Source organism: Cetorhinus maximus, chromosome 12, assembly GCF_964194155.1.
Source record: "Cetorhinus maximus chromosome 12, sCetMax3.hap1.1, whole genome shotgun sequence".
Lineage (NCBI taxonomy): Eukaryota > Metazoa > Chordata > Chondrichthyes > Lamniformes > Cetorhinidae > Cetorhinus > Cetorhinus maximus.
Genome location: NC_135890.1, coordinates 54170403 through 54195006, shown reverse-complemented (window position 1 = coordinate 54195006; position 24604 = coordinate 54170403). Strand labels below are relative to the sequence as shown.

Sequence of the window (24604 nt, the reverse complement as noted above, 5' to 3'; positions counted from 1 at the left end):
TGTTCAGTGGCGTGAGCGGACAATATGGTTCGATCGGTTTCATGATGATGTGAAACCAGTTTGCGATCGTCCACTCAGTCAATGTTCCCCGCCATCGGACGTCGGGAACCTCATTGTAATACATCAGCATATTATTATTAGGCCCGCCCGCCGGAATCGTCCCCCTCCACACACCCCCTCTCCCCCCCTGCCACTGGACCGTCCGTTCACGCTGATGTGTTTCACAACAGCACATAAGCGACATGCACCTGGCGAGCTGCACTACCTTGCTTCGGTTAGCACTCTCGGTCATCAGCGCCAGGCTTCACAGTCAGCACCACATCACTTTTACGTGGTCTCATGGCGGGGCTCACGTCAGGTCTCTATCTACCAGATCAACCATATGTGGGTGGCTTTTCAATGGCTGCAGGGCTAGTGCTTGCTTGGCAAAGGGGGAGAAGTGGCCTCAGACAAGGGAAGAGGCGCAGGACGAGAGCTGTATTGGGTATCCCAGGGTGTGTGTGGGGGGCACATGTTGATCTGTGCAAGTGGCCTCAAGATGGTGAGGGCTAAGGAGGCAGTCTCCAGATGAGATGAGGCCAGATGGAGTTGCGAAGGTGTGTGTGAGAATGGGTGGTGATGTCCCTTGAGCTGGCAGTGAGTGAGCTGCCAGTAAATGTGTGATGGGCTTGAGTGTGTGAGTTTAGAGTGATGGGATGGTTGCCATAACCTGGCTGCACAGATGAGATCATTTATCCTCTACCTGCACTGGATGGCCAACCTCTTCTGTGCAGCATTGGCACTGATCACCACTGCCATCGCCTACCAATCCTGGTTGATCACACTGCTGCCATCCTGCAGCCAGAGCAGGGGTAGAGGACATCGAGGTGGGCCTCCACGGCGTCCAAAAGGCGTTCCAGTGATGTGTCACTAAACCCGGGGGTTGCAGACTTTCTGCCTTTCGTGGACATCCTCCGTGCAGCAGTCGTGGGCTGGAAGCACTGAAATGTGTGCGTGCGGCTAGACTTTAAATATGGCGCCTGGCTTGATGGAGCGGCGAGTTACGTGTGGCGGGCGAATGAGAGCCCGCCCACCATTGAAATGGCATGTTTCCCGGGAATGCATAACTAATGCGGTAGGTTTTGGACGATAACGCGTGTAAACCCGCCATTGTGCCCAGGCAGGTAAAACATTTTACCCACCCGCTACCGCTCTTAGCATAAATCTGGGACAATTCCACTGTCACTCTTGTATCAACAACAATTTACTCCAGCTAAATAGTGGGAAGACCCCAAGCCTTGAGCCCCTGCCTCGAACTCCCTATCTGTGTCACCGATTCCTTTGCCCTCCCTGACTCCAGTTCCAGACTGTACTGGAGCATGTGTAATCTCAACGATGCTGAGCTGAACTTCCAAATCCGCATCCTTCTGCCACAAAGACCACCTACATCCACTTCTGTAACATCACCGTCTCTGTACCCGCCTCAGTCCATCTATCGTAACCTCCAGACAACTACAGTGCTGCTTCGCCTGGCCTCCCACCCCCAGCTCTGCATAAAATTCAGTTCATCGAAAACTCTGCTACCTGGACCCTAACTCCCATTACGTCCTGCTCACCCATCACCCTTGCCCTCACTGGCCGACATTGGCTCCCGATATCCCAAAGCCTCAGGTTAAAAATTCTCATTCTCACATTTAAATCGTCCATCCCTATCTCAGTAACATCTTTGGTGTCCTCCTCTTGAACTCATCATTTCTTTTATTTCAGGGGCTAAGCACTGGAATCCCCTCCCTAAGGCTGTCTGACTTCTCTACCACCCTCTTCTTCATTAAGACTCTTGTTAAAATCCACCTCTTTGTGCAAGCATTTGCCCAGGTCCTGAGTATCTCCTACTTTAACCGTTGCACCTCCATGCACTGCCTTGGCCCTTTCTTTACTCTATGTTAAGGGAGTTATATAAATGTATGTTGTTGTAAAGCAATATTGAAGTTTCTTAATTAACTGCTGGCCAGATCTGCCGTGATGTCTTCAGTGTTAATTCACCATAGTGGATTATAATAGTGTGAGATAGCGGTGGTATTACAGGAAGTAATACGTAGGTGACACTTACAGAAGTCAATGTCCTATAAATGTACTTTATACAGTACACTTATTATGGTGTTTTTGTCCACCAGACACACACTCTTTTGTATGTGTGGGGTTAGAAACTGGCATGTCTTTTAATGGTGTAAAACAGATGTAAAGCTAACCAACTTATACTGGGCCAGCCTGTGTCCATTCTGTACATGGATTGTCCCCCCTTTAGGAACCCTTTCCTTTAGAAGCCTCAGGTGGTCCCCCTAAACAGGCATTAGATGCCTTAAAAATGCAAATGAGGTGCCTGTGAAGGATCACATTCGGATGTTAGTCAGCAATGGGCAAGGCGGACATTGAGCCTAAACTCCTCAGGATTCTTCAAGGTTTCCACAGCTGTAATGAAAGTTAAGCTAAATATTCCTCTTTTAAACTGTGTTCCTGTGAAGCTAGGAGGAACAAGAATATAACCCTTCCCTACCCCTTAACATTACCTGAAGGTGATTGCCAGTGAGGCAGATGACCAAACACTGACATCTCCGATTGGGCAAGCTGCTGCTAGAGGCATGACCAGCACCTGTAGCTGTGGGAGCCAAGGTAAATCGTGGCAAGAGCAAGGCCATGTTCTTTGGGAACTGGGCTGACCGATCCTTTATCCCCTTCACTGTCAGGTCAGACTGCCTGAAGGTGCTGGGGAGATGGTTCGGAGGGACCAGGGCATGTGTTAGAAACTGGAAGGAGTGAGTGGCTATGGTAAAAAGAAAACTGGCCATGTGGGAACTCTCCATTGCAGTAAGAACCTGGCCATCAGGTGTGAGGCACTCTCGGTGTTGCAATACGCAGGTCTGGCCCATTCCTCACTCCTGCACTGTAGCCACCCGAGGCATCTTTCGCTTTACCTCGAGATCAAAAGTGGATCATGTTTGCAGGGACACAATGTACAAACCTCTTGATAAAGGGGGAAAAACACGTGTCCAACATCGCCCTCATCCTGATGGCCACCTTTGTGTGTGACTGCATCAAGCCGTACATAGACCCTCGGTACGCAAACACCATGTGTCGCTACATTGCTGAGGTTCTACCTGTCCCCAGTGTTGCAAAGGATGGGTCTGGCCACGCTGCCGCGGACCGCTCCAAGTAGTTGGACCGTGCTGTACCACCTGTCCCTTGTGGAAAAATTTATGCAGAGAAACACTTGACCACAAGTCCATCAGACAGTGGTCAGCACGTATCGTCCTAGAGGCCCTGCGGGCAAAGGAAATGATGGATCCTGTCGGATGGCTCCCCGAGCAGACTCGCAAAGTCATTTGGCAGAATGCCTCATCGCCAGAACTTACCAGCAAGCGCCAAGATGTAGCTTGTCTGGTAATGAGAAAGGCTTCCCCGTCAGATCCTTCCTACACGCCAGGAGTCTCACCCCCTCTGCACGTTGCCCTCGAGGTGGCTGTGGTGGGGAAGAGACCGTTGTTCACCTCCTTGTGGAATGTGCCTTTGCAAAGAAGGTCTGGAGAGAGATGCAGTGGTTTCTGTCGAGGTTCATCCCGAGCAGTTCTGTGACACAGGACTCTGTGCTCTACGGGCTGTTCCCAGGGACACACACCGAGACAAACATCAACTGCAGCTGGAGGATCATCAACTCGGTGAAAGATGCTCTTTGGTCTGCCTGAAACTCGTCGGTCTTCCAGTGCAAAGAGTTGTCCCCGACCGAGTGTTGCAGACTGGCACATTCCAAGGTCCAGGACTATGTGCTGAGGGACACACTAAAGCTTGGGGCAGCCGCCGCAAAGGTGTAGTGGGGAAAGGTCGCTGTCTAAGACCTTTCTGCCACAGGGCACTGAGGGGCTGGGAATTTTATAGACCCCTCAGGCTGTATGACTCACATTAAATGTATGCAGTGAATACTACATGTATCACAATTGCATTGAAGCACCTCAGAGTGCAATATAACCTATGTAGATAACTTAAATACCATTGTACTGTCTGACTGTCTGTAATGACCATGTTGAAATGCCTGCAATATTCATTGATTGTATTGAAGCACCTCATGATCTATGTGGAAAACTTGAATACGATTGCAATTTTTGTGATGGCCATTTTGAAATGCTTTGTAATGCTCTTTCAGATATTTTACAAATAAAGTATATTTTTCCAAAAAAAAGTAGCTGTGTGTGCTGAGACCCAAGGACCAAGTTCCAACAAACCTCAAACCTCTCAGTTCAGGCACAGCACCGAGTCTAGGTCTGAGAAACAGATCCTGACCAACATATACCCTGTTGTGTTCTAATGAAACAAGGGTGGATTCTATCTTGTGGACAAGTAAAGAGCGGGCAGTTCTAGATTATTAAAAGACATCTGTTTCTCTTTGCAGGTGTAACCTTCCTCCTCTATCTAATGAGTACACCAAGGACGCTGGGTACAGGACACACCTAGTGACTGCGAACCCAAGCATCATCGAGAAAAGGTAAGGTGCAGTATTCTTGTGGTAACTGAAAACAGAAAGTCAGAGTGAAGCAGAATTGGTTTGTCCTCCCTGCCTGTGTTGCACCAAGTTGTTCAGTCTTCTTGCTGACCTTCAGTAGGACAACACCAATACCATTGTTTATACTAAGGAGGACAAGGAAAAGCATAGAAGCCCTGGTTGTCTGTGCCTTCAACTCTTAATCAACACAGTGACCTGAAACCAGTCCAGCAGCAGTTAAAATACCATGTCATTAATTATAAATCATCATGCCTTTTGCAACCAATTCTAAACATTAAGCGATAGCAACCCCAGCAATTCAATGAGTGAAAGCAGTAAAATGCCCTCAGGGCAGTTCCATTCCGAAGGATAGCATTTGCTTATTCATTTGTTGAAGAGCAGTGGCTGTTGGCACTGAGTGCAACTTGATTTGATGTTGTTTAGATTTTTTTTCCAGGGGCCTGTATTTTCTTCCTTCCTGTTTTAGGAACACAGCAGTATAGGAGGCCCTTCAGCCCCTCAAGCCTGTTTTGCCATTCAATTATATCATGGCTGATCTGCATCTTAACTCCACCTCCCAGCCTTGGTTCTGTAACCAAGTTAATCAAGTGGAGGTGAAACCATCGTCAGCCATGATATTATTGAAAGGCGGAGCAGGCTTGAAGGGCTGAATGGCCTCCTGCTCCTAAGTCCTATGTGCCTATGTTCCTATGTAACCCTTAATACTCTCAGTTCTGAAATTTTTAATTGATACCCAGCCTCAACAGCTTTGTGAGGGAGAGAGTTCCAGATTTCCACTAGCCCTGTGTGAGAAAATGCCTCCCCACATCACCCATGAACAGCAAGGTCTAACTTGAAGATTATGCCCCTTGTCCTGGACTCACTCAACACGGGAAATAGTTTTTCCCTATGTTAGAAGGAGGACTGTGGTGGGGTTAAGTTTCTCCATTGAGCCCAGTAACTCAGTTGGTATAGAGTAGGAGGATCTCTGATCCGGTCGCTGGTCTACACTGAGCAAATTGCTGTTGACGAGGGAGACCATGGGGCCTTACAGTTGCCATGGGTTCCCATGCCAGTTGGAAGTATGCAATGCTGATGAGACGAGGATGAGTCTCAGTTGCGATGGCTTCCTAGTTTGCAGGCTGCCCAGGATCGGACTTTTCTCTGGTGACTAAACACTCTCAACTCTGAGTTAGAAGTTAGTGGGCTCAGGTCTGGACTTGAGCACATGAACCAGACCAACACTTCAGCGCAGTACTGAAGGAGTGCTGCACTATTGGAGGTGCTTTCTTTTCAATTAGAAATTAAACTTGGACCCCAACAGCCCTCTCAGGTGGATGTAAAAGAACCTGTGACATTGTTACAAAGAAGAGCAGGAGAGTTCCCCTGATGTATATCTATCCCTCAACCATCATCCCTAAAAGCAGATTTCCGATCACTCTATTGCAGTTTGTGGAAGTTGTGGTACATAAATTAGCTGCCAGATTTCCTTCATTGCAACAGGGACTACACTTTGCATGTACTTTATTAGTTGTAAGGTACTTTGGGTCATCCTGAAGCTGTGATAGTCGCTATACAAAGCCAAGTTCCTTCTGTTTTCAAAACAGAAAATGCTGGAAAGACTCAGTAGATCCAGAAACAAAGTTAACATTTCAGATCGATGACCTTTCATCAGAACCCTGATTTCCTGCTCTTCTTTGCAATAGTGTTTTGGAGTTTGAATTCCAGGTCTAATCTGGTACAGATGCAAGTTCACAAATAGGCCAGATTTTGCACTATTATCGCAATTGAGAGGATTGAACAAGGAGTGTTCAGCACTATTTCAGGCCCACAGTGTAAGATGTGACTTCTCACCTGCAACAGGTTGTTCTGCTTTGGACATGAGATTTGTAAGAAATAATAGACAACACTCAAAACCCATAAAAAACACTAGTGTCTTTACTAGATTGTTAGGAATACCAGTTACATCTAATAGCCAAGTAACACAATACATAAATACATTACAAGAAGTTACAGATAACATTCACACATGTGCATTCTGTATTTCATTTAAACTATTGCATCTAATTGCCTGCAAGTGTCAACTGCAGTTCCCACTTAAAGTACCATTACTTCTGTCTGGAATTTTACCATTCCTTCCAACAGTGATGGCCCTGAGTTCTCTGTCGGCTTTACGGACACAGGGAAAGATGGACACCTGGACTGACAGGAGAAGCAGCCCACGTACCGTATCCCCCAAACCAGAGTTAGCTACCTGGGGATGACAGGGAGATGCACTTGATGAGGCTGAAGGTCAGCAGGAATGTTGTTGACTCAGGTGTCCGTGTATACCTGCGGGGTCAGTCACGCCCTGCATTCTGTACAGCCAGTGATTGTGAAGCCCACTGCCCCAAGCCTTCTTGTTAGAGGCATCTTCCAGTCATCCACAAAAGATATCACTGTTGTATTAAGCTAATAAGCTACCACAGAAATAAAATGCAAAGTCACAGACCTGAAACTTGAACACAGATGCTGCCTGACCTGTTGAGTATTTCCAGCATTTTCTGTTTTTATTGCAGATTTCCAGCATGCTTTTGTGAGCTACCACTGCTGTCACATTAATGTGTGACAAATAAAAGCAATTTATATAGCACCTTTCATGAATATGGGATGTCTCAAAGCATTTTACAGCCAATAAAGTATGTTATGAAGTGTAATCAAATGTAGGAACTACAGCAGCCAGTTTACACGCAACAAAATCCCACAAACAGAACCTTTGTTCTAAAATGGGTGTAAGGATAAGCCCAGCAACTACAGACTACTCAGTTTAACCCCAGGAGTAGGGAAGCTTCTAGAAGCAACAATTCCTGACAAATTAACAATACTTGGACAAATGAAGTTAATTAAGGAAAGCCAATTTGTTAAGGGCAAATCAGGTTTAACTGACTTGATCGAGTTTTTTGATAAGGTAACAGAGAGGGTTGATGAGGGTACTGTGGCTGATGTGATGTGGACTTTCAAAAGGCTTTGATGAAGTATCTCAACAGGCTTGTCAGCAAAGATAGATGCCATGGAATAAAAGGGATAATAGCAGCATGGAGGCAAAATTGGCTGATTGACAAGAAACAGGTAGCAGAGGTGAATGGCTGTTTTTTGGACTGGAGGAAGGTTTATAGGGGAGTTCTGAGGAGTTGGCATTAGGACCCTTGCTTATCTTGATGTACATTAATAGCCTAGACTTGGGTTTACAGGGGACAATTTCAAAATTTGAGGATGACACAAAACTTGGAAGCATTGTGATCCTTGAGGATTGTGATAAACTTGACGAGGATATAGACAGGCTGGTGGAATGAGCGGACAAATGGCAGATGAAATTTAATGCAGAGAAGTGTGAAGGAATAATGAAAAGAGGCAATATGAAGTAAAGGGCACAATTCTAAATGGGGTCCAAGAGCAGAGGGAGGGGTTTGGGGGGGGGAATTGAGTGGGGAGAGATTTGATGGCGGTGGGGGGGAGTGGGCGGAGTGAGTATGGAGGGGGAGTTTGTGTGATATATGTGCACAGATCATTGAAGGTGGCAGAGCAGGTTGGGAAAGCGATGAATAAAGCATATAGTATCCTGGGCTTTATAAATGGGGCATAAAGTACAAAAGCCAGGAAGTTATGTTAAACCTGTATAAAATGCTGGTTTGGCCTCAACTGTGCACTGGGGGCAGGTTGGCTCTTGATTGGTAAGGGGATCAAAGGTTACGGGGAGAAGGCGGGAGAATGGGGTTGAGAAACTTATCAGCCATGATTGAATGGCGGAGCAGACTCGATGGGCTGAATGGCCTAATTTCTGCTCCTATGTCTTATGGTCTTATGGGTGGGGAGCATAAAATTAGGTGTGATGCCATGGACATCTTTCTCAACACCTACCCACCTGCTCCCAACCCCACTGCAGTTTTATGCATAGCGGAGGGAAATGTCGGGACAGCCCACCTGCCCTTGGGCCAATTGAGGCCCTTAAGTCACCAATTAATGGCCACTCAAGGGTCTCTTTCCACCCCAGCACCACATGTGAGCCAGATTTGAAGCCCACCAATCCCCACTCCTGGGGCTACCGGCAGGAAAGGGGGTGATTCCTCCTTTACAGGGCCCATTGGAGGGCCTCTCCCCCTCCCAAAGGTCTGGCACCCCCATCTCCCAAGTTTCCCCTCCATCCTGACCTGTGCACCAGGGCCCTCACCCCCATATGCCCCCCCCTCCCCTTTACAGGAGCCCTCTATCCAGGCCCCGCCAAAACCCCACCCCCAAAACTTTCCTCTCCATCCATCTCCTGCGACAATCTCCGCTGCTGACTGGATGCAGTCCCAGCAATGGCCCCTGCTCCCGGTGATGCTGCTGGGACCAGAGAGCTGTCGGCCATTTGATTGGCGGGCAGGTCTGTCCCTGAGCCACTTAATGTCCTTCTGAGCGTTTAATTGCTGGGGGGGCAGCTCGCTGGAACGGGGTTCATTTCACTGTCGACTTTTTCACTGGGCGGGTGCTGTGGGAACCCCAGTGATATGTAAAATCCTGTTTATTTCTGGGTGGCACATTTTAGGAAGGATGTGAAGGGAGCTGCAGAATAGATTTACAAGAATGGTTCCAGGGATGTGGCATCAGTTACATGAATAAATGAGAGAAGTTGGGGCTGTTCTCCTTGGAGAAGAGAAGATTAAGTAAAGATTTGATTGAGGTATTCAAAATCACGAGGGGTCTCGATAGAGTAAATAGAGAGAAACTGTTCCTGTTGGCAGAAAGATCGAGAACCAGAGGGCACAGATTTAAGGTGATTGGCAAAAGAAGCAATGGTGACATGAGGAAAGACACTTTCATGCAGCGAGTGGTTACGACCTGGAATGCACTGCCTGAGAGCATGGTGGAGGCAAATTCAGTCGGGGCTTTCAAAAGAGAATCGGATAATTAAAAGAAAAGATTTGCAGGGCTATGGGAAAATGGTGGGGGAGTGGGCCTAGGTGAGCTGTTCTTGCAGAGAGCCAGCATGGATGCAATGGGCTGAATGTTCTCCTCCTGTGCTGTAGCTGTTCTATGATTCCTATGCTTTTTAGCAGCTTTCTAAATTGTCAGCCACCTTCAAAGATGTGTGTGCGTACACGCCAAAGGAAGAATTTTGCCCTTGTCGGCGGGCGCAGCGGGTGGGTCCAGGGGCGGTCGGGAAGCCGACTGCAGGCCGCAATCGGGCCCTGACCACGATTTCATGCTGGCTGGCCAATAAACTGCCCGCCATGTGTGCTGCAGCGCTCAGCACTGCCGGGGTGGGAGCACGAGGAGCGTGAGCGCTGTAGTTCGCACATGTACGCGGGGGAGCGCGCAGTAAAAGAGAGCCGCCTCAGGGAGCTGAAGGTTTTCAGCACTCAAGATAAAGAAAGGAAAAATAATGAAAACATGTCTCCTCATGTGACTCTGTCAAATGAGCAGGGACATGTTAAATAGGAGCGCAAAATGTTTTCATTTTATTTTTAATCACTGGTCGAAATCTCATCCTGTCCGTGGATGAGGTTTCGCCAAAAATGCAAAAGCCGCTTGGCCTTTTCGCCCACCCGCCAACCGACTGGTTGGACAGGCAGCAAAAAATTGTACTCAATTAATTAACGGTCTTAGTAGGCCGCTTACTTGTCGACGGGCGCGCTGCCAACTCCTGCGCGCGCGCGCCGACTGAAATATTGGACAAGTGCGCGATTCTCGCCTGACATCATCGCGCACCATTTTATGCTCGAGCGTGTCAGGCGCACACACCAAGCGAAAAATCCTGGCTCAAGTCTCTCTGTTCCTGCACCTCCTTTAAAATGGTACCCTTTCCTCATTCCTCCCAGCAAAATACATCACTTCACACTTCTCTGCATTAATCTCCACTACCATGTTATAGGTGCAATATAAATATGACCGTATAGTGGTAACGTCACAGACTCGTTCGTAACCGAAGGATTGTGAATTCAGATCACAGCCATAACAGCTTGAGAATTTGTATTCTGGTTAAGAACAAATTCGAGGAAGAAAAGGTTGGTGTCAGTAAAAATGACTGTGAAAGTGCCACATTGTCGTAAAAATCCAGTTGATTCAATGTCCATTAGGAAAGGAAACCTGCTGTTCTTATCCTATATGTAAGTGCAGTCCCACATTAGTGTGGTTAACTTCGAAGGGGCCTATCAAGGGATGGGAAGTAAATGCTGCCCTTGCCATTGATGTCCATATCCTGAGAATTAATAAAGCAATGAATAAATTAAAGCATGTGAGGGGCAAGTAATGGTAATGCCACTGGACTAGTAATCCAGAGCAAAAACAAAAATACCTGGAAAAACTCAGCAGGTCTGACAGCATCTGCGGAGAGGGATACAGTTGACGTTTCGAGTCCGAATGACCCTTCATCAGAACTAAGACATATAGAAATGAGATGAAATATAAGCTGGTAGAGGGGGGTGGGTGGGACAGGTAGAGCTCGATAGGAGGCCAGTGATAGGTGGAGGCCAAGAAGAGACTGCCAAAGATGTCATAGACAAAAGGACAAAGGGGTGTTGACGGTGGTGATATTATCTAAAGGATGTGCTAATGGGGACATTAAGGGTAGAAAGCAGGTCGAGCAAGTGGCAGATGGGGGTGGGGTGGGGGGAAGGGATCGAAATGGGCTAATAGGTGGAGATGAAACAATAGATCGAAATAAATTTAAAAATAGGAGGGAAAAAAATATATTTGTAAAATTTTTTTTTAATTATTGTAAAAAGGGGGCTCGGAAAGAGGGTGGGGATGGAGGAGAGAGTTCATGATCTGAAATTGTTGAACTCAATATTAAGTCCGGAAGGCTGTAAAGTGCCTAGTCGGAAGATGAGGTACTGTTCCTCCAGTTTGCGTTGAGCTTCACTGGAACAATGCAGCAGGCCGAGGACGGACATGTGGGCATAAGAGCAGGGTGGTGTGTTGAAATGGCAAGCGACAGGGAGGTCTGGGTCATGCTTGCGGACAGACTGAAGGTGTTCTGCAAAGTGGTCACCCAGTCTGCGTTTGGTCTCTCCAATGTAGAGGAAACTGCATTGGGAGCAGCGAATGCAGTAGACTAAATTGAGGGAAGCGCAAGTGAAGTGCTGCTTCACTTGAAAGGAGTGTTTGGGCCCTTGGACAGTGAGGAGAGGGGAAGTAAAGGGGCAGGTGTTGCACCTTCTGCGGTTGCATGGGAAGGTGCCGTGGGAGGGGGTTGAGGTGTAGGGGGTGATGGAGGAGTGGACCAGGGTGTCCCGGAGGGAACAATCCCTGTGGAAAGCCGCCGGGGGTGGTGAAGGGAAGATGTGTTTGGTGGTGGCATCATGCTGGAGTTGGCGGAAATGGCGGAGAATGATCCTTTGAATGCGGAGGCTGGTGGGGTGATAAGTGAGGACAAGGGGACCCTATCATGGTTCTGGGAGGGAGAGGAAGGCTAATCCAGAGGCCCAGGCTATTGTCCTGGGAACAAGGATTCAAATCCCACCACGGCAGCTGGTGGAATTTAAGGCCATGAAACCATTGTTGGTGTCGTAAAAACACCATCTGGTTCACTAATGTCCTTCAGGCAAGGAAATCTGCCATCCTTATCCATTCTGACCTACATCTGACTCCAGATCCACAGCAACGTGGTTGACTTTCAACACTGCCCTGTGAAATGGTGTGGCAAGCCACTTTATGCAAGGAAAATTAGGGAGGGGCAACAAATGCTGGCCTTCCAAGCGACATCCACATCCCACGAAAGAATAAATTAAAGATGTGGGCTCTTCCAGGCCTCACACGGGAAATGCTACAATGCTCAGTCACACAGTAAATGCATAAACAACACTTCTCCACTAACACTTTTGCAGTCTGTAATCTCCAGCAGTTCACACAGACAGCTATTCATGGTCCTGCACCTCACGTTTTTGTGTATTTGGGTGCATTTCAGTGGCTTGTGAATTGCAGTGTTCACTCAGTGCTAATTAACATTTTGATCAGACAATGAAAGTCTGGAGAGGGGTATCCCATGTCACTGACTATCTCAACTATTTGTCATGGAAATACAGAAGTGCTATTGAAGTCTGTAAATTCCTGAAACTTTTTTTTGTCTTGATTGAATTTAAACATTTCTTGTTGTTTGGGGGGGGAGGGGGGGGGAATGAACTGAAGCCATTAATAATGCTTGACCTGCCACCAATTGCTCATTGCTCTTGTTAGTGACAGAATCATGACTGCAGCCATCTAAACCAATGCGTATTGACTTGAATGCAAAGAAAATCCTATTATGAGGGGAAATAAGGGATGGGGGTGGGTCTGAGCTGTGCTGAATTTTTCTTCCCTTCATCATCTGTCATGAACCTTTTATCACTCCCCAAGGACCATAGGCAGCCTGTCATTGTTTCTTAGACAATACATCTCTCAGCAGCAGATACGATAGGCTGATTATCCAGCCTTTGTGCTAAACCTTCCCTCAAACAACCTCCAGGTTCAGAACTGCTGCAAACTGATTCCATCATTGCAAAATCCTGCCTTCCTCAAATTCCAGTGCTGATTTTAAAAAAACTCCCGCTGGGTAAGGAGGCTTTTAATTGATATATAATTTAAACTGCTTATTGCAGACTATAAATGTACACTAATTTACTGAAAACCACTGCTAAGAAACAACTTGTATTCATAAAGCACAATGATATGTCCTCAGGGAGTCCCAAGCACACGGCAACCAATTAATTCACCTTTGAAGTACAGTCACTCTAACTATGAAGGTAAAATTGTTTAAGCACATCAGCACTGAGGAATCCAAATCTATCTATTTTTTGGAGTGGGGGCAGGGGGTGCTTTGCAATACCGAGAACAGGCAAAGGATGATATTGCTGGGGTTTGGAATACTTTAACAAAAACAAAAATAGCTGGAAAAACTCAGCAAGTCTGACAGCATCTGCGGAGAGGAATACAGTTAACGTTTCGAGTCCGTATGACTCTTCATCAGAACTGAAGAGAAATAGAAATGAAGTGAAATATAAGCTGTATAAGGGGGGGTGGGACAGGTGGAGCTGTATAGAGGGCCAGTAACAGGTGGAGGCAAAAGAGAGATTACCAAAGATGTAACAGACAAAAGGACAAAGGGGTGTTGACGGTGGTGATATTAGCTAAAGGATGTGCTAATGGTGACATTAAGGGTAGAAAGCAGGATGAGCAAGTGACAGATGACCCTAGTGGGGGTGGGTGGGGGAAGGGATTGAAATAGGCTAAAAGATGGAGATAAAACAATGGATGGAAAAAAAATTAAAAATAATAATAGAAATAGGTGGGAAAAGAAAAATATATTTTAAAAATATGTAATAATTATTAGAAAAAAGGAGATCAGAAAGGGGGTGGGGATGGAGGAGAGAGTTCATGGTCTGAAGTTGTTGAGCTCAATGTTAAGTCCGGAAGGCTGTAAAGTGCCTAATCGGAAGATGAGGTGTTGTTCCTCCAGTTTGCGTTGAGCTTCACTGGAACATTGCAGCAGGCCAAGGATGGACATGTGGACATGAGAGCAGGGTGGTATGTTGAAATGGCAAGCGACAGGGAGGTCTGGGTCATGCGGACAGACCGAAGATGTTCTGCAAAGCGGTCACCCAGTCTGCGTTTGGTCTCTCCAATGTAGAGGAGGCCGCATTGGGAGCAGCGAATGCAGTAGACTAAATTGAGGGAAGTGCAAGTGAAGTGCTGCTTCACTTGAAAGGAGTGTTTGGGCCCTTGGACGGTGAGGAGGGGGGAAGTGAAGGGGCAGGTGTTGCACTTTCTGCGGTTGCATGGGAAGGTGCCATGGGAGGGGGTTGAGGTGTAGGGGGTGATGGAGGAGTGGACCAGGGTGAGTTTTTCCAGCTATTTTTGTTTTTGTTTCAGATTTCCAGCATTCACAGTATTTTGCTTTTAGCTTTGGAATACTTTACCCTCCTTTGTGAACCTTGATGTTACAGCTCTCCATACATTAAATATGAAGTATTGCAAGCTACTGTTTCATTATAGAACCTCATGGAGAGGGAGAATAGCTGAGCCTGCCGACAGTGCAGAAATCAGAAAGTCCGATTTGTTGCCTTTCCAATTTTTCCAGTCATCAAGATGAGTAACAGGACAATAGGGAGGGATGTCAGTGGGGAACATTGACATTCAAAGCCATTTGTCCAGTTGGCCCACTCCCCTCATTGAGTGAGACGTGCCAGGAGCACTAACTTGTAAAGTTAGCCTCAACTCCAAACTTAGAAGGGGAGTCCTTTCTTAAGCAGTGGGAAGATGTTATTTTCCACACTAACCAACCTTCACACCTGGTTGGGCTATGAAGATTTAAGGGTCAACTTATCATCCTTATCATTACTAGCATGGAAGATCAAATTGTGAATATTGGGGTATGTCTGTTGGATGGAAGATCAAGGGCTACAGATGTGCTATTTCCTGATGTGTTTCCGGCCAAGATGGTTTTGTGCTAGGATGCCAAGTGGAAACTTTCTAATGTCTAGTGCCAAGTAGTCCTAAATGGTAGACAATTTTATACTGTGGCTTCACACCCACTAAGACTGCACCTTGTTTCATGTGGATGTTAACAATGTACAAAATAGGTGTGGGTGTAGATGATACAACCAATCAAGCCAGCTTCACCATTCAATATTGTGTAATACACAGAGGAAGACTCACCATGTGGATTCACTGTCAGCAGCCATTATTGAGCTAACTTTATTTACACCTTCCCAAAAGAGAGGGCAGCAGAGAGAGCAATATAGCAAAATGCTCAGATTTTGCAATATACTACAATATGATCCTGGCTGATCTTTTACAACAATTCCACTGCATAATTACAGCAAGATTTCCTCACTCTTGTACTGTACTCAATCCTCTTGCAATGAAGGCCAACAAACTATTTGCCGTCCTTATTGCTTGCTGTACCTCCATGTTAACGTTCTGTGTTTCATGTGCAAGGACACCCAAATCCTTCTGAACACCAGCATTTAATAGTTCCTCAACATTTAGAAAATATTCCATTTTCTATTCTTCCTACCATTGTGATTAACATTATATTCTATCTGTCAACTTCTTGCCCACTAACTTAACCTGTCTATATTGCTCTCTGCAGATAATCCGTGTCCTCCTCATAGCTTACTTTCCCACCTAGCTTTGTACCATCAGCAAACTTGGATGCACTACATTTGGTTTCTTCATCTAAGTCATTAATATAGATTGTGAATCACTGAGGTTCTAGGACTGATCCTTGCGGCACCCGACTAGCAATAGCATGCCAACCTGACAACGATCCATTTATTCCTACACTCTGTTTTCTGTTTGTTAACTAATCTTCTATCCATGCAAATATATTATCTCCAACCCTATGAGCCCTTAGCTTGTGTAACAACCTTGCCTGTGGCATGTTATCTGATGCCTTTTGAAAGTCCAAATACACTGAATCCATTAGTTCCCCTTTTTCTTACTTGCTAGCTACATCCTCAAAAAATTCTAGTCCATTTGTCAAACATGATTTCACTTTCATAAAACCATATTGACTTTGACTAATCATATTATGAGTTTCTTAGTGCCCTGTTACCACTTCCTTATTGATGGATTCCAGCATTTTCCCAAGAACTGATGCTAGGCTAATTGGCCTGTGTTTTCTCTCTCCCTCCTTTCTTGAATAGCAGCATCGCATTTGCCAACTTTTAATCTGCTGGGACTGTTCCAGAATCTGGGGAATTCTAGAAGATTAAAACCATTGCATCCACTATATCTGCAGCAACCTCTTTTAGAACCCCAGGATGTAGATCCTGGGAATTTGTCAGATTTTAGTCCCACTAATTTCTCCAGTACTTTTTCTTTGCTAATATTAATTACTTTTAAATCCTTCACTTTCTTAGATCCTCTGTTCTCCACCATTTCTGGTAGTGTTTTCTACTGTGAAGAGAGACACTTAACATCTCTGCCATTTCCTTATTCCAACAACAACAGTAACTTATATTTATATAGCAGCTTTAGTGTAATAAAACACCCCAAAATGCTTCAGAGGAGCATTAGAGAACAAAACTGACACCAAATCACATGAGATATTAGGTCAGATGACCTAAAACTTGGTCAAAGAGGTAGGTTTTAAGGAGTGTCTTAAAGGAGGAAAGTGAGGTAGAGAGGCAGAGAGGTTTAGGGTGGATATTGCAGAATTTAGTTGTTCGCTACATCAATCTGCTTGAAACTTTCAATAAACCATAAAATATCGGGAAACAGCAAAGGTGGATAACCCATGATGATATAAATACATATTCTATAGAGAGTTAAATGGTTAGTGCTATTCATTGCTACCTGTAAAATTAACACTTTAGTCAAAGTTGTCCCAACACCAATTAACAATTAGTAGTGAAGGTTCAATATTTCTTTCATTATCTTTCAGATTTCAGAACCTTCTATGGTCCAGGAAATCCTTTGTGGAAAGTATGAAGGTGTATGGTCGCAGCTACATTTACATGCCTGCCTTTTCCATGAAGATGGGGACAGACCCTTCCTTCCGCACATACTACACGTTGTCTGACTTCAGTGCCAACCAAACCATACTCTTCGCCAATCCGGATTTCCTGCGCAATGTTGAGAAGTTCTGGAAGAGCAAGGGAATCTATGCCAAACGCCTGTCCACGGGCCTATTCCTAGTTAGTGTTGCCTTGGGCCTCTGTGAAGATGTGACCCTTTATGGATTTTGGCCATTTTCAATGGACCTGCAAGGGAGGATAATTAGTCACCACTACTATGACAATGTGATGCCTTATTCGGGCTATCATGCCATGCCGGAGGAGTTTCTCCAACTCTGGCTCTTGCATAAAAGCGGTATATTAAAGATGCAGATTGGCAAATGTGAGGAGAACGTGAAGTAATCATCATTGTAGTAGAATGGAGATGTATAATATACAGGTTTCTGGTTTATCCCTTGGAGAATAACCTATCAACTTTCAGAGACAAGACATTTCATTTTGGTATTGAACAATATCCTCAGAGAGAAATGGTGACTGAGAATGAAACCAGAACTTCCTCCCTTCATTGCCATAAACTGTGAATACATTTACTGGAACAAGTGACGGAGTGACCCTGATCCTTACTGACTTGTACTTCCAACACTTGACCTGCACTGTGCATGGAATATCATGTTGAAAAGAGTATAGAGAGATTGGTAGAGTTGAGGGACTGTGTTCATTTAAACCATTTAGTCGGCAAACCCATAGTTTATGAATGCATAGACCGCCAGAAGCCTAGGTAAATATTGTTTTCAGTTGCTGTTGAAAGATTCCCAAATGAACATGGAAGCAGTTGGTAAAATGATCACCATTATACTAGGATTTGTCTTATATTAGATCCAGACTAGTAGACCACCAGTCAGCTCCGTAAAGTTGCACAAACTAAATAAGTTATGCTGAGTTCTTTTACTCACTTTTGTTAATTTATAGGATTCTATTTGCAAGCACCAGTTTAAAGGAATTAGCTTTGTACTTTTTAAACAACATGGGTTTTTTTGAACCAGCATAAGCAAGTCAATCTCAATCAGTTTTTGCCTTAACTTTGCAGATACAGAATAGGCTTCCACCACCTGCGTTTGTCTTTCAACTTTGTTTCATCTTTCCGTTGTGATCTCCTTTTTATTCCTATCCAATATGCTGCAGTCAACAAAAACACCAACTGTGTTATCTGACTGTTTTCCCGACTGTGAGGATTCTGTTGAACGTATAAAAATGGATGAAAATCCAATTGGAGTAACGAGTTACACTTAACTGACAGCAGTTGAATGCAATCATTTACTTTATAGACTAGATATGGCAGAAAGTCTTTATTTGGTTATATATCCTCAAGCTTGAATCTTTAAACAAAAGATCTCTGTTGCATCTGTCTCGTGCGCAGCATAGGCAAGGCTTTAGTCCTGGTGTGGAGACTTGCCAGATGGAAATCCAGCCTGAGATGGGAATAGTGAAGGGTGATACCATGATCCCCCACAGTCTTGTAACCAGAGCCAAATTGGGAGTGAATTGTGGAAAATGACTCCTTACAAGCAGCAATAGTACGATGTACATTTTCAGCAAATCATATTTCAGGCCAAGGATGTGGCCACTTGTTTCACATCATACCATTGATTTATATGGCAAACCATTGGCTTTCCTGTTTTGTTCTTGTGGGAATATTGCCTTTGCTTTCTGGTTGGGTATCTTTGGTTAAAAGAGGCTTGTGGTTGGAATTCCAGGGAAGAGAGATGCCTGGTGTCAATGTTTTTAAAATGTTTTTTCTAACTCAGGTTTAAAACTGTTTCCAGTACTTCACTCCTTCAGTACTGAATACTCTTGTGGCGACGTTTTAGTGACAGATTGGCGTATTATTTGAAGCAAATTCATGTCAAATCCCAGGGAAATAATAGAACTCCTGGAAGCATTTGTTCCATCTCCCAACTAGTAAAATTATTTTGGCTCATTTTCAGAGTTTCAACAAGATATTGTGACATCCAACTCTTTGGCTGCTTTCTAGTGAGCCATCCAAGTTTGGAACACTAAAGCTGGGTGTGACAAATACTTCTGCATGGATACATTTCTGAAGAAATCTTGATTTAAGAAACAAGTTTTGAACTTGCAAAATTTGTTAACAGTTTTGTACATTAGTAGGAGGATTAAGGTGATCTAAATGACTGAGTTCACTTGCCTTATAATACGAAAGGGGTGATCTTAGTGAACACTATAGTCCCATTGCAATCCACTCACTTAGAGAGCTGCTTTTGGTAGTGTCAATACTGTGCTTTCAATCAAGGGGATCTTCAACTTGAATTACAAATGGAAAGGGTTACTGTTGGACTTCTAATTCAGATAGGCACAAGTTGCAATCCCAGGTGTTGGTTATGAGTGCTGTACTTTTAACCCAGAGGCTACAACTTTCCCTTGCCCCACTTTGATATTGTTTGAATTTATTCAATGAGCTGGAGTCAGGCTGTTGGATAGAGCAGAATGCTTCACTTCCAGGGCAAAGGTCAATCCCCATCCTATGAAAGCACACTTCCTGTATGCTAATCATGGAGCAAGAACGAATGAATGGTCAGAAGGAAGTTTATGACCTAGTCTGTCAGAGTGGGAGAAACCTATCAAAAGAGAGCCTCTACATTTAAATTAAAAAAGTGCTGCAAACAATTGTGACCAAAATGTTTAAAGCAAGTGAAAGATCTGCCTGTGCATATTGCAAATTCAGCTGGGTGGATATAATAATGTTACCACAGATAGTGAATGTTAGATGGGTGCCAGTGGATGTGTTGTTTATGAAATGCTGTAGCAAACCATCATAGATTATCCTGTTAAAACTCCCCGTTTGTTCCTTAAAGGTTTTAGAATAGAGCTTGTGGAACTCTAGTGGAAGAATTGCATATCCTGTAGGGTTTTGCTGATTTACCTTGTTAAACAGGGTTGTCCTTAAACTTTGTAACATATTTGAAAAGGGTGAAAGAAAACCATGCTTATCCATGTCTTCGCTCCTGTTGTTCTTTCTTGTAGCTGCCTATTAACAAAGCAACTGCAAACTCCCTAAGTGGGACCAAGGGACTTCATTGCTTCACTTGAGATCCCAACATTATTAAGGTGCATACCAGCATTTCTCTGTGTGCTGATCATTATTGTTTTATGTTTTCTTTTTAAAGGGGCAATTAACAGTGTTATGTGTGCTGTCTGCACAGTTTATATATAAGCCAAATGTTGCAGCAAGATAATGCTGCACCATGAGAATATTTCAGCTAGCTGGCCTGTTCATTTACCACGAACAGCTGACATGATTTCATCTGATTTCATATTTGGCTACCTCAGGTATGTATTTGACTACTAGCTGCCTTAATTATTCTCCCATCTGAAAACAAAAAGGGATGCAAATCTGAGGAATAAATGGACAGAAGATATAAGGGCAAGATTTGAATTGATTGATCTTTGTCATTGTAGTCCAGTTAATTTATGCCATGTTACTATCAATGTATGAACCGCCTTTATTATGATACCCATTCTAATAATATGAAAGTTCCTGGTGTTAATAGGATGCAAGCCAGTTGGTGCAGTCAAAACATAGAGTATTTCTTTTTAGAGAGAGTTTATTGACTTGTTCAGTCTCACAGCTCTCCTCCCACACACCGTGTCCCAGATGTCCCCTATTTATATGCTCTTGAGCAAAAACAATAATCAGTAAAATAAATTAACAATTAAGAGGGGTGACAGCCCCTGATGGGGCGCTCTAACAAAAATAAAACTTTAAAAGAAATCTTAACTAGTTAAATTAAAATGGTGTTCCCAGGGCCAACAATGCACTCCAGTTCCCATGGTGCCCACCGGTCTTTAAAGGCTTCAAGTATACCAGTGGAATCCCCTTAATTAAGTACTTAATTAAACAATGTCCTTCACCTGCATATCCTAACAATATAGTTAACATACCATTAACACCTGGTTCCTCATTATGAACCACAGTGTAACTCTTGTAGAGTCAAAACAATTAACTAAATTAACAATAACAAGGGAGAAATTAAGCACATCCCCTAATTCAGGTCAGCTGTAAAACCAAGGACAAAGTTTAAAGGAAACTTACAAACATTAAACCAAAATGTGATTAAAGGGGTCAACAAAACACCCCGGTCCCCGCGGTGCCCACCGGGCATGGAAGGATGAACCACAGTGTAGTTGCAGACTGGTTCTACGTTGCTAAAGAGTGAATTCCGGGCATTTTCATGTCATTTATCGGAGGTGTAGTTTGAGTTATTCGTGTTTTTATAGTAGATTAACAATTCTATTTTTGTTTTCTTAAACATTTGAGCAAAAATATGTGGATCAAATTTATTTCCAGTTTTGATGAATCCCCTCATGTTTTAATAGATTATGGCATATTTTAACCTCTACTGGTTCAATCAGTTTCACGATAGAAAAATCAGGTAATTGCAGCTGACGTTTGCAGACGTATATGTTAGTGATCTCCTTATCAAGGTTTTCAGTTTAGGACGATGGAGCTTTAGTCATTGTAGTGCTTTAGTTTTGTAAATCAGAAAATAGTATTGTATTTTGTTGAGTTTATGGAAACCTTGTTGCACACATTGAAAACAATTGTGCACCAGCAGACATATGAGATGGATGTCCAGTTATTGGACAGAATTTTTTTTTTAATGTCACAATCACTCTCTGGTTGTTAGCATTTTAAGTGTAGCATGTGGATAATAACAAGATTGCAGAATTGCATGATGACATGATTTGTTAATATTCTCCTATTGTTCATTCTGCCTTTCTTTGTTTTGTTTCTGGAACATTTAGCTCCTTTGCAGCTTGAATTGTTCATGATATTTGTGTCGATGTAGTCTTTTAAAAAGTGCGTACACTTGGAATTGAAACCGTGATTCCACATGCAACCAGGCTGAACGCTCCATATCTACCATTGGTTAAAGTACACTACCAGGGGCCTGAGCTGTTGTCGTGGATGCAAATACATTTTTGAAGGGAGGCAACAAATTTACTTTTGTGCAAAACCCTCCGAAAGAGTAACGGCAAAGATTTTTTGTTGTTGCAAGGTTTTATTGGCGTCTGACTTTAATATTTTACATGTAACATCACTGGTATCAAAATACTTTTTGACACAGTCTAATTTAAATGGAAGAACTTTTATTTCAGAACCAACTGTATTTTAATGGTGTTCATTCATGAACCCCAGATTTATGACCATTCCTCACATTCATCCAGCAGCCTCAAAGAGGGCAATCAGATTTTCTAGCTTTATATTTGAGAGTCACGTTAGTCTGGTAACTGACTGAGTGCAATGTTATTTTCTGAACATTTAGTACATGAGGCAAATTTTTTCTGAAGACTGAGCTTTGGCCTGGGGAAGTTACTGGGAGTTTGTTAAGGAACCCATCCCATTTTCCTGTTTAATTACAGGTGAGGAAAGGCTATTCAGTTTTACTTGGTTGATGCAGAAAGATCCTGTATTCCCTCATTGTAGCACTCAGCTGGCTGTTAAACTGACCCCAGGCGTTTTGCCTCCACTGTTTTTATGCGAGAGTTCTGTTGGAAGAATTCCCTGACTTTAGATCTAAATTTTACCTTTTACCAGTTTGGACCTGTGTCCATGTTGTATAACTTTAGCAATTTAAAGAGATATTCTGAATTTATTTTTTCCGTGCGTGGAAAACTTTGAAACAGGAGTAGGTTATTCGGCTCCTTGAGTCTGTTCTGCCATTAATTTAGACAATTGCTCATCTTTTTCTCAACTCCATTTATCCACCTTACCTAACAAAAATGTATTGATCTCTTGGGGATTTTCAGTTAATCCCCATCCTCAACAGCATATGGGGGAGACAGTTCCAGATTTTAACTACCCTTTGTCTGAAGAATTGTTTCTTGACATCACCTCTGAATGGCCTATAGCTCTAATTTGAAAATTGTGGCTCTTAATCCTGGGCTTGCCTTTAACTATCAAACATTTGGATCAAATTCTACTCCTTGCTCTGTTCCTGGAGGAGCTAACTCATTTATTTCAAAGGGGCTAAAGTTTCATGTTAGAAGAGAGGGATTTGTCCATGAATGAGCCATGAGTTCATACAGTAATGTTGCTAAAAAGAGAGACATGTTGCCGAAGCTTTTCATCTTGCACTCATCAGGACAAATGCAAGAATGCCAAATTTCAAATGACCATAACAATTTATACTATAAGTTTGAAATTTGACATTCTTCTGTTTGTCCCAATGAGTGCAAGATGAAAAGTTTTGGCAACACATCTCTCATTTCAATAATTTGCAAGTTCTGTGCTACCAAATGACTGTACAGTAATGTTGCTCTCAGTTACTTCCAGGCTCACATCTGGCGGTTCATGACTCAATGCGCTCCGGTACCTATGTGAGAAGGTGACTTACAGTCCAGCTTCAACAGATCTCAGCTCAACATAGTGGCTAACAATGTTTATTGACTAACTTTGTAATGAGAGTTTTTATGGATTCAGAATTCTTACTGGTTTAGGCCTTGTAGCTGTCGGTAGGCCCCGTGTTGTGTCAACATGCAATAAACTTCTGCAAGTTATAAAATGTGACTTTAGCTTGTCGAATTTCTTGACTTCATATCAAATAATCGCATGGAATTTACCGCACATTTGACCCAACTGCTCTGTGCTGATATTTATGCTGCATACGACCATTCTATCCTATTCCTTTCTCCCTTGTGTACTTATCTGACTTCCCCTTAAAAGTGTCTATACAATTCCATGTGGTTGGAAATTCCACATGCTCTCACTCTCTGGGTAAAGAGGTTTCTCGTGAATTCCTCATTGGTTTCATTAGTGAAGATCTTTATGATCTCTAGTTTTTGACTGCCCCACAACATCTGTCTATCCTAACAAACCCTTTCATAATCTTAAAAGCCACTTTCAGGTCGCGTCTTAACCTTCTCCTAAGAAAAGATCTCCAGTGTGATAGTTATAACCCCTCAGCTCTTGTACCACGCTGTGAATCATACTTTGCTCTGTCGCCAACTCCTCTGTAGTCTTTCTGTAATTTTTAAAAAAATATTCGTTCCTGGGATACGGGCGTCGTTGGCTGGGTCAGCATTTATTGGCCGTCCCTATTTTCCCTTCAGGAGGTGGTGGTGAGCTGCCTTCTTAAACAGCTGCAGTCCATGTGGTGTAGGTACACCCACAGTGCTGTTAGGGAGGGAGTTCCAGAATTTTGACCCAGCAACAGTGAAGGAACGACGATATATTTCCAAGTCCAGATAGCGTATGGTTTCGAGGGAAACTTGCAGCTGGTGGCGTTCCCATGCATCTGCTGGCCTTGTCCTTTTAGATGGTAAAGGTCACAGGTTTGAAAGGTGCTGTCGAAGGAGATTGGACTGTTCACAGTACTCTAAGTGTGGTCTAGCCTAGGTTTTAAACAAGTCTAACTTCCCTGCCTTTTAATTCTATCTCTCCAGAAATGAAACTCAGTACTTTGTTCAATTTTTAAAAATATAGTGAAGGGGCAGATAATCCTCTGCCTTCCCCCCCTCTCCATGCCAACCCCTCCCCCAACCACTCACCAAGTATCTTAGTAAACTTGTTATTCAATGAGCAACATGTAAGAAGGGTCCCAGGATTGGCTGTATTGTTTTT

General features: G+C 43.8%; 1 protein-coding gene across 1 annotated transcript in view; it reads left to right on the top strand.

The window, feature by feature from the left end:
• Positions 1–23551, top strand: part of st8sia1 (ST8 alpha-N-acetyl-neuraminide alpha-2,8-sialyltransferase 1) — a 74680-nt gene extending 51129 nt beyond the window's left edge. Inside the window, exons 4-5 of the mRNA XM_078553612.1 lie at positions 4421–4513; positions 16893–23551. Coding sequence (XP_078409738.1) covers positions 4421–4513; positions 16893–17367 — 568 coding nt within the window. The 3' untranslated portion in view covers positions 17368–23551. The remainder of the gene's footprint in view (positions 1–4420; positions 4514–16892) is intronic.
• The last annotated feature ends 1053 nt before the right edge of the window (positions 23552–24604 follow it).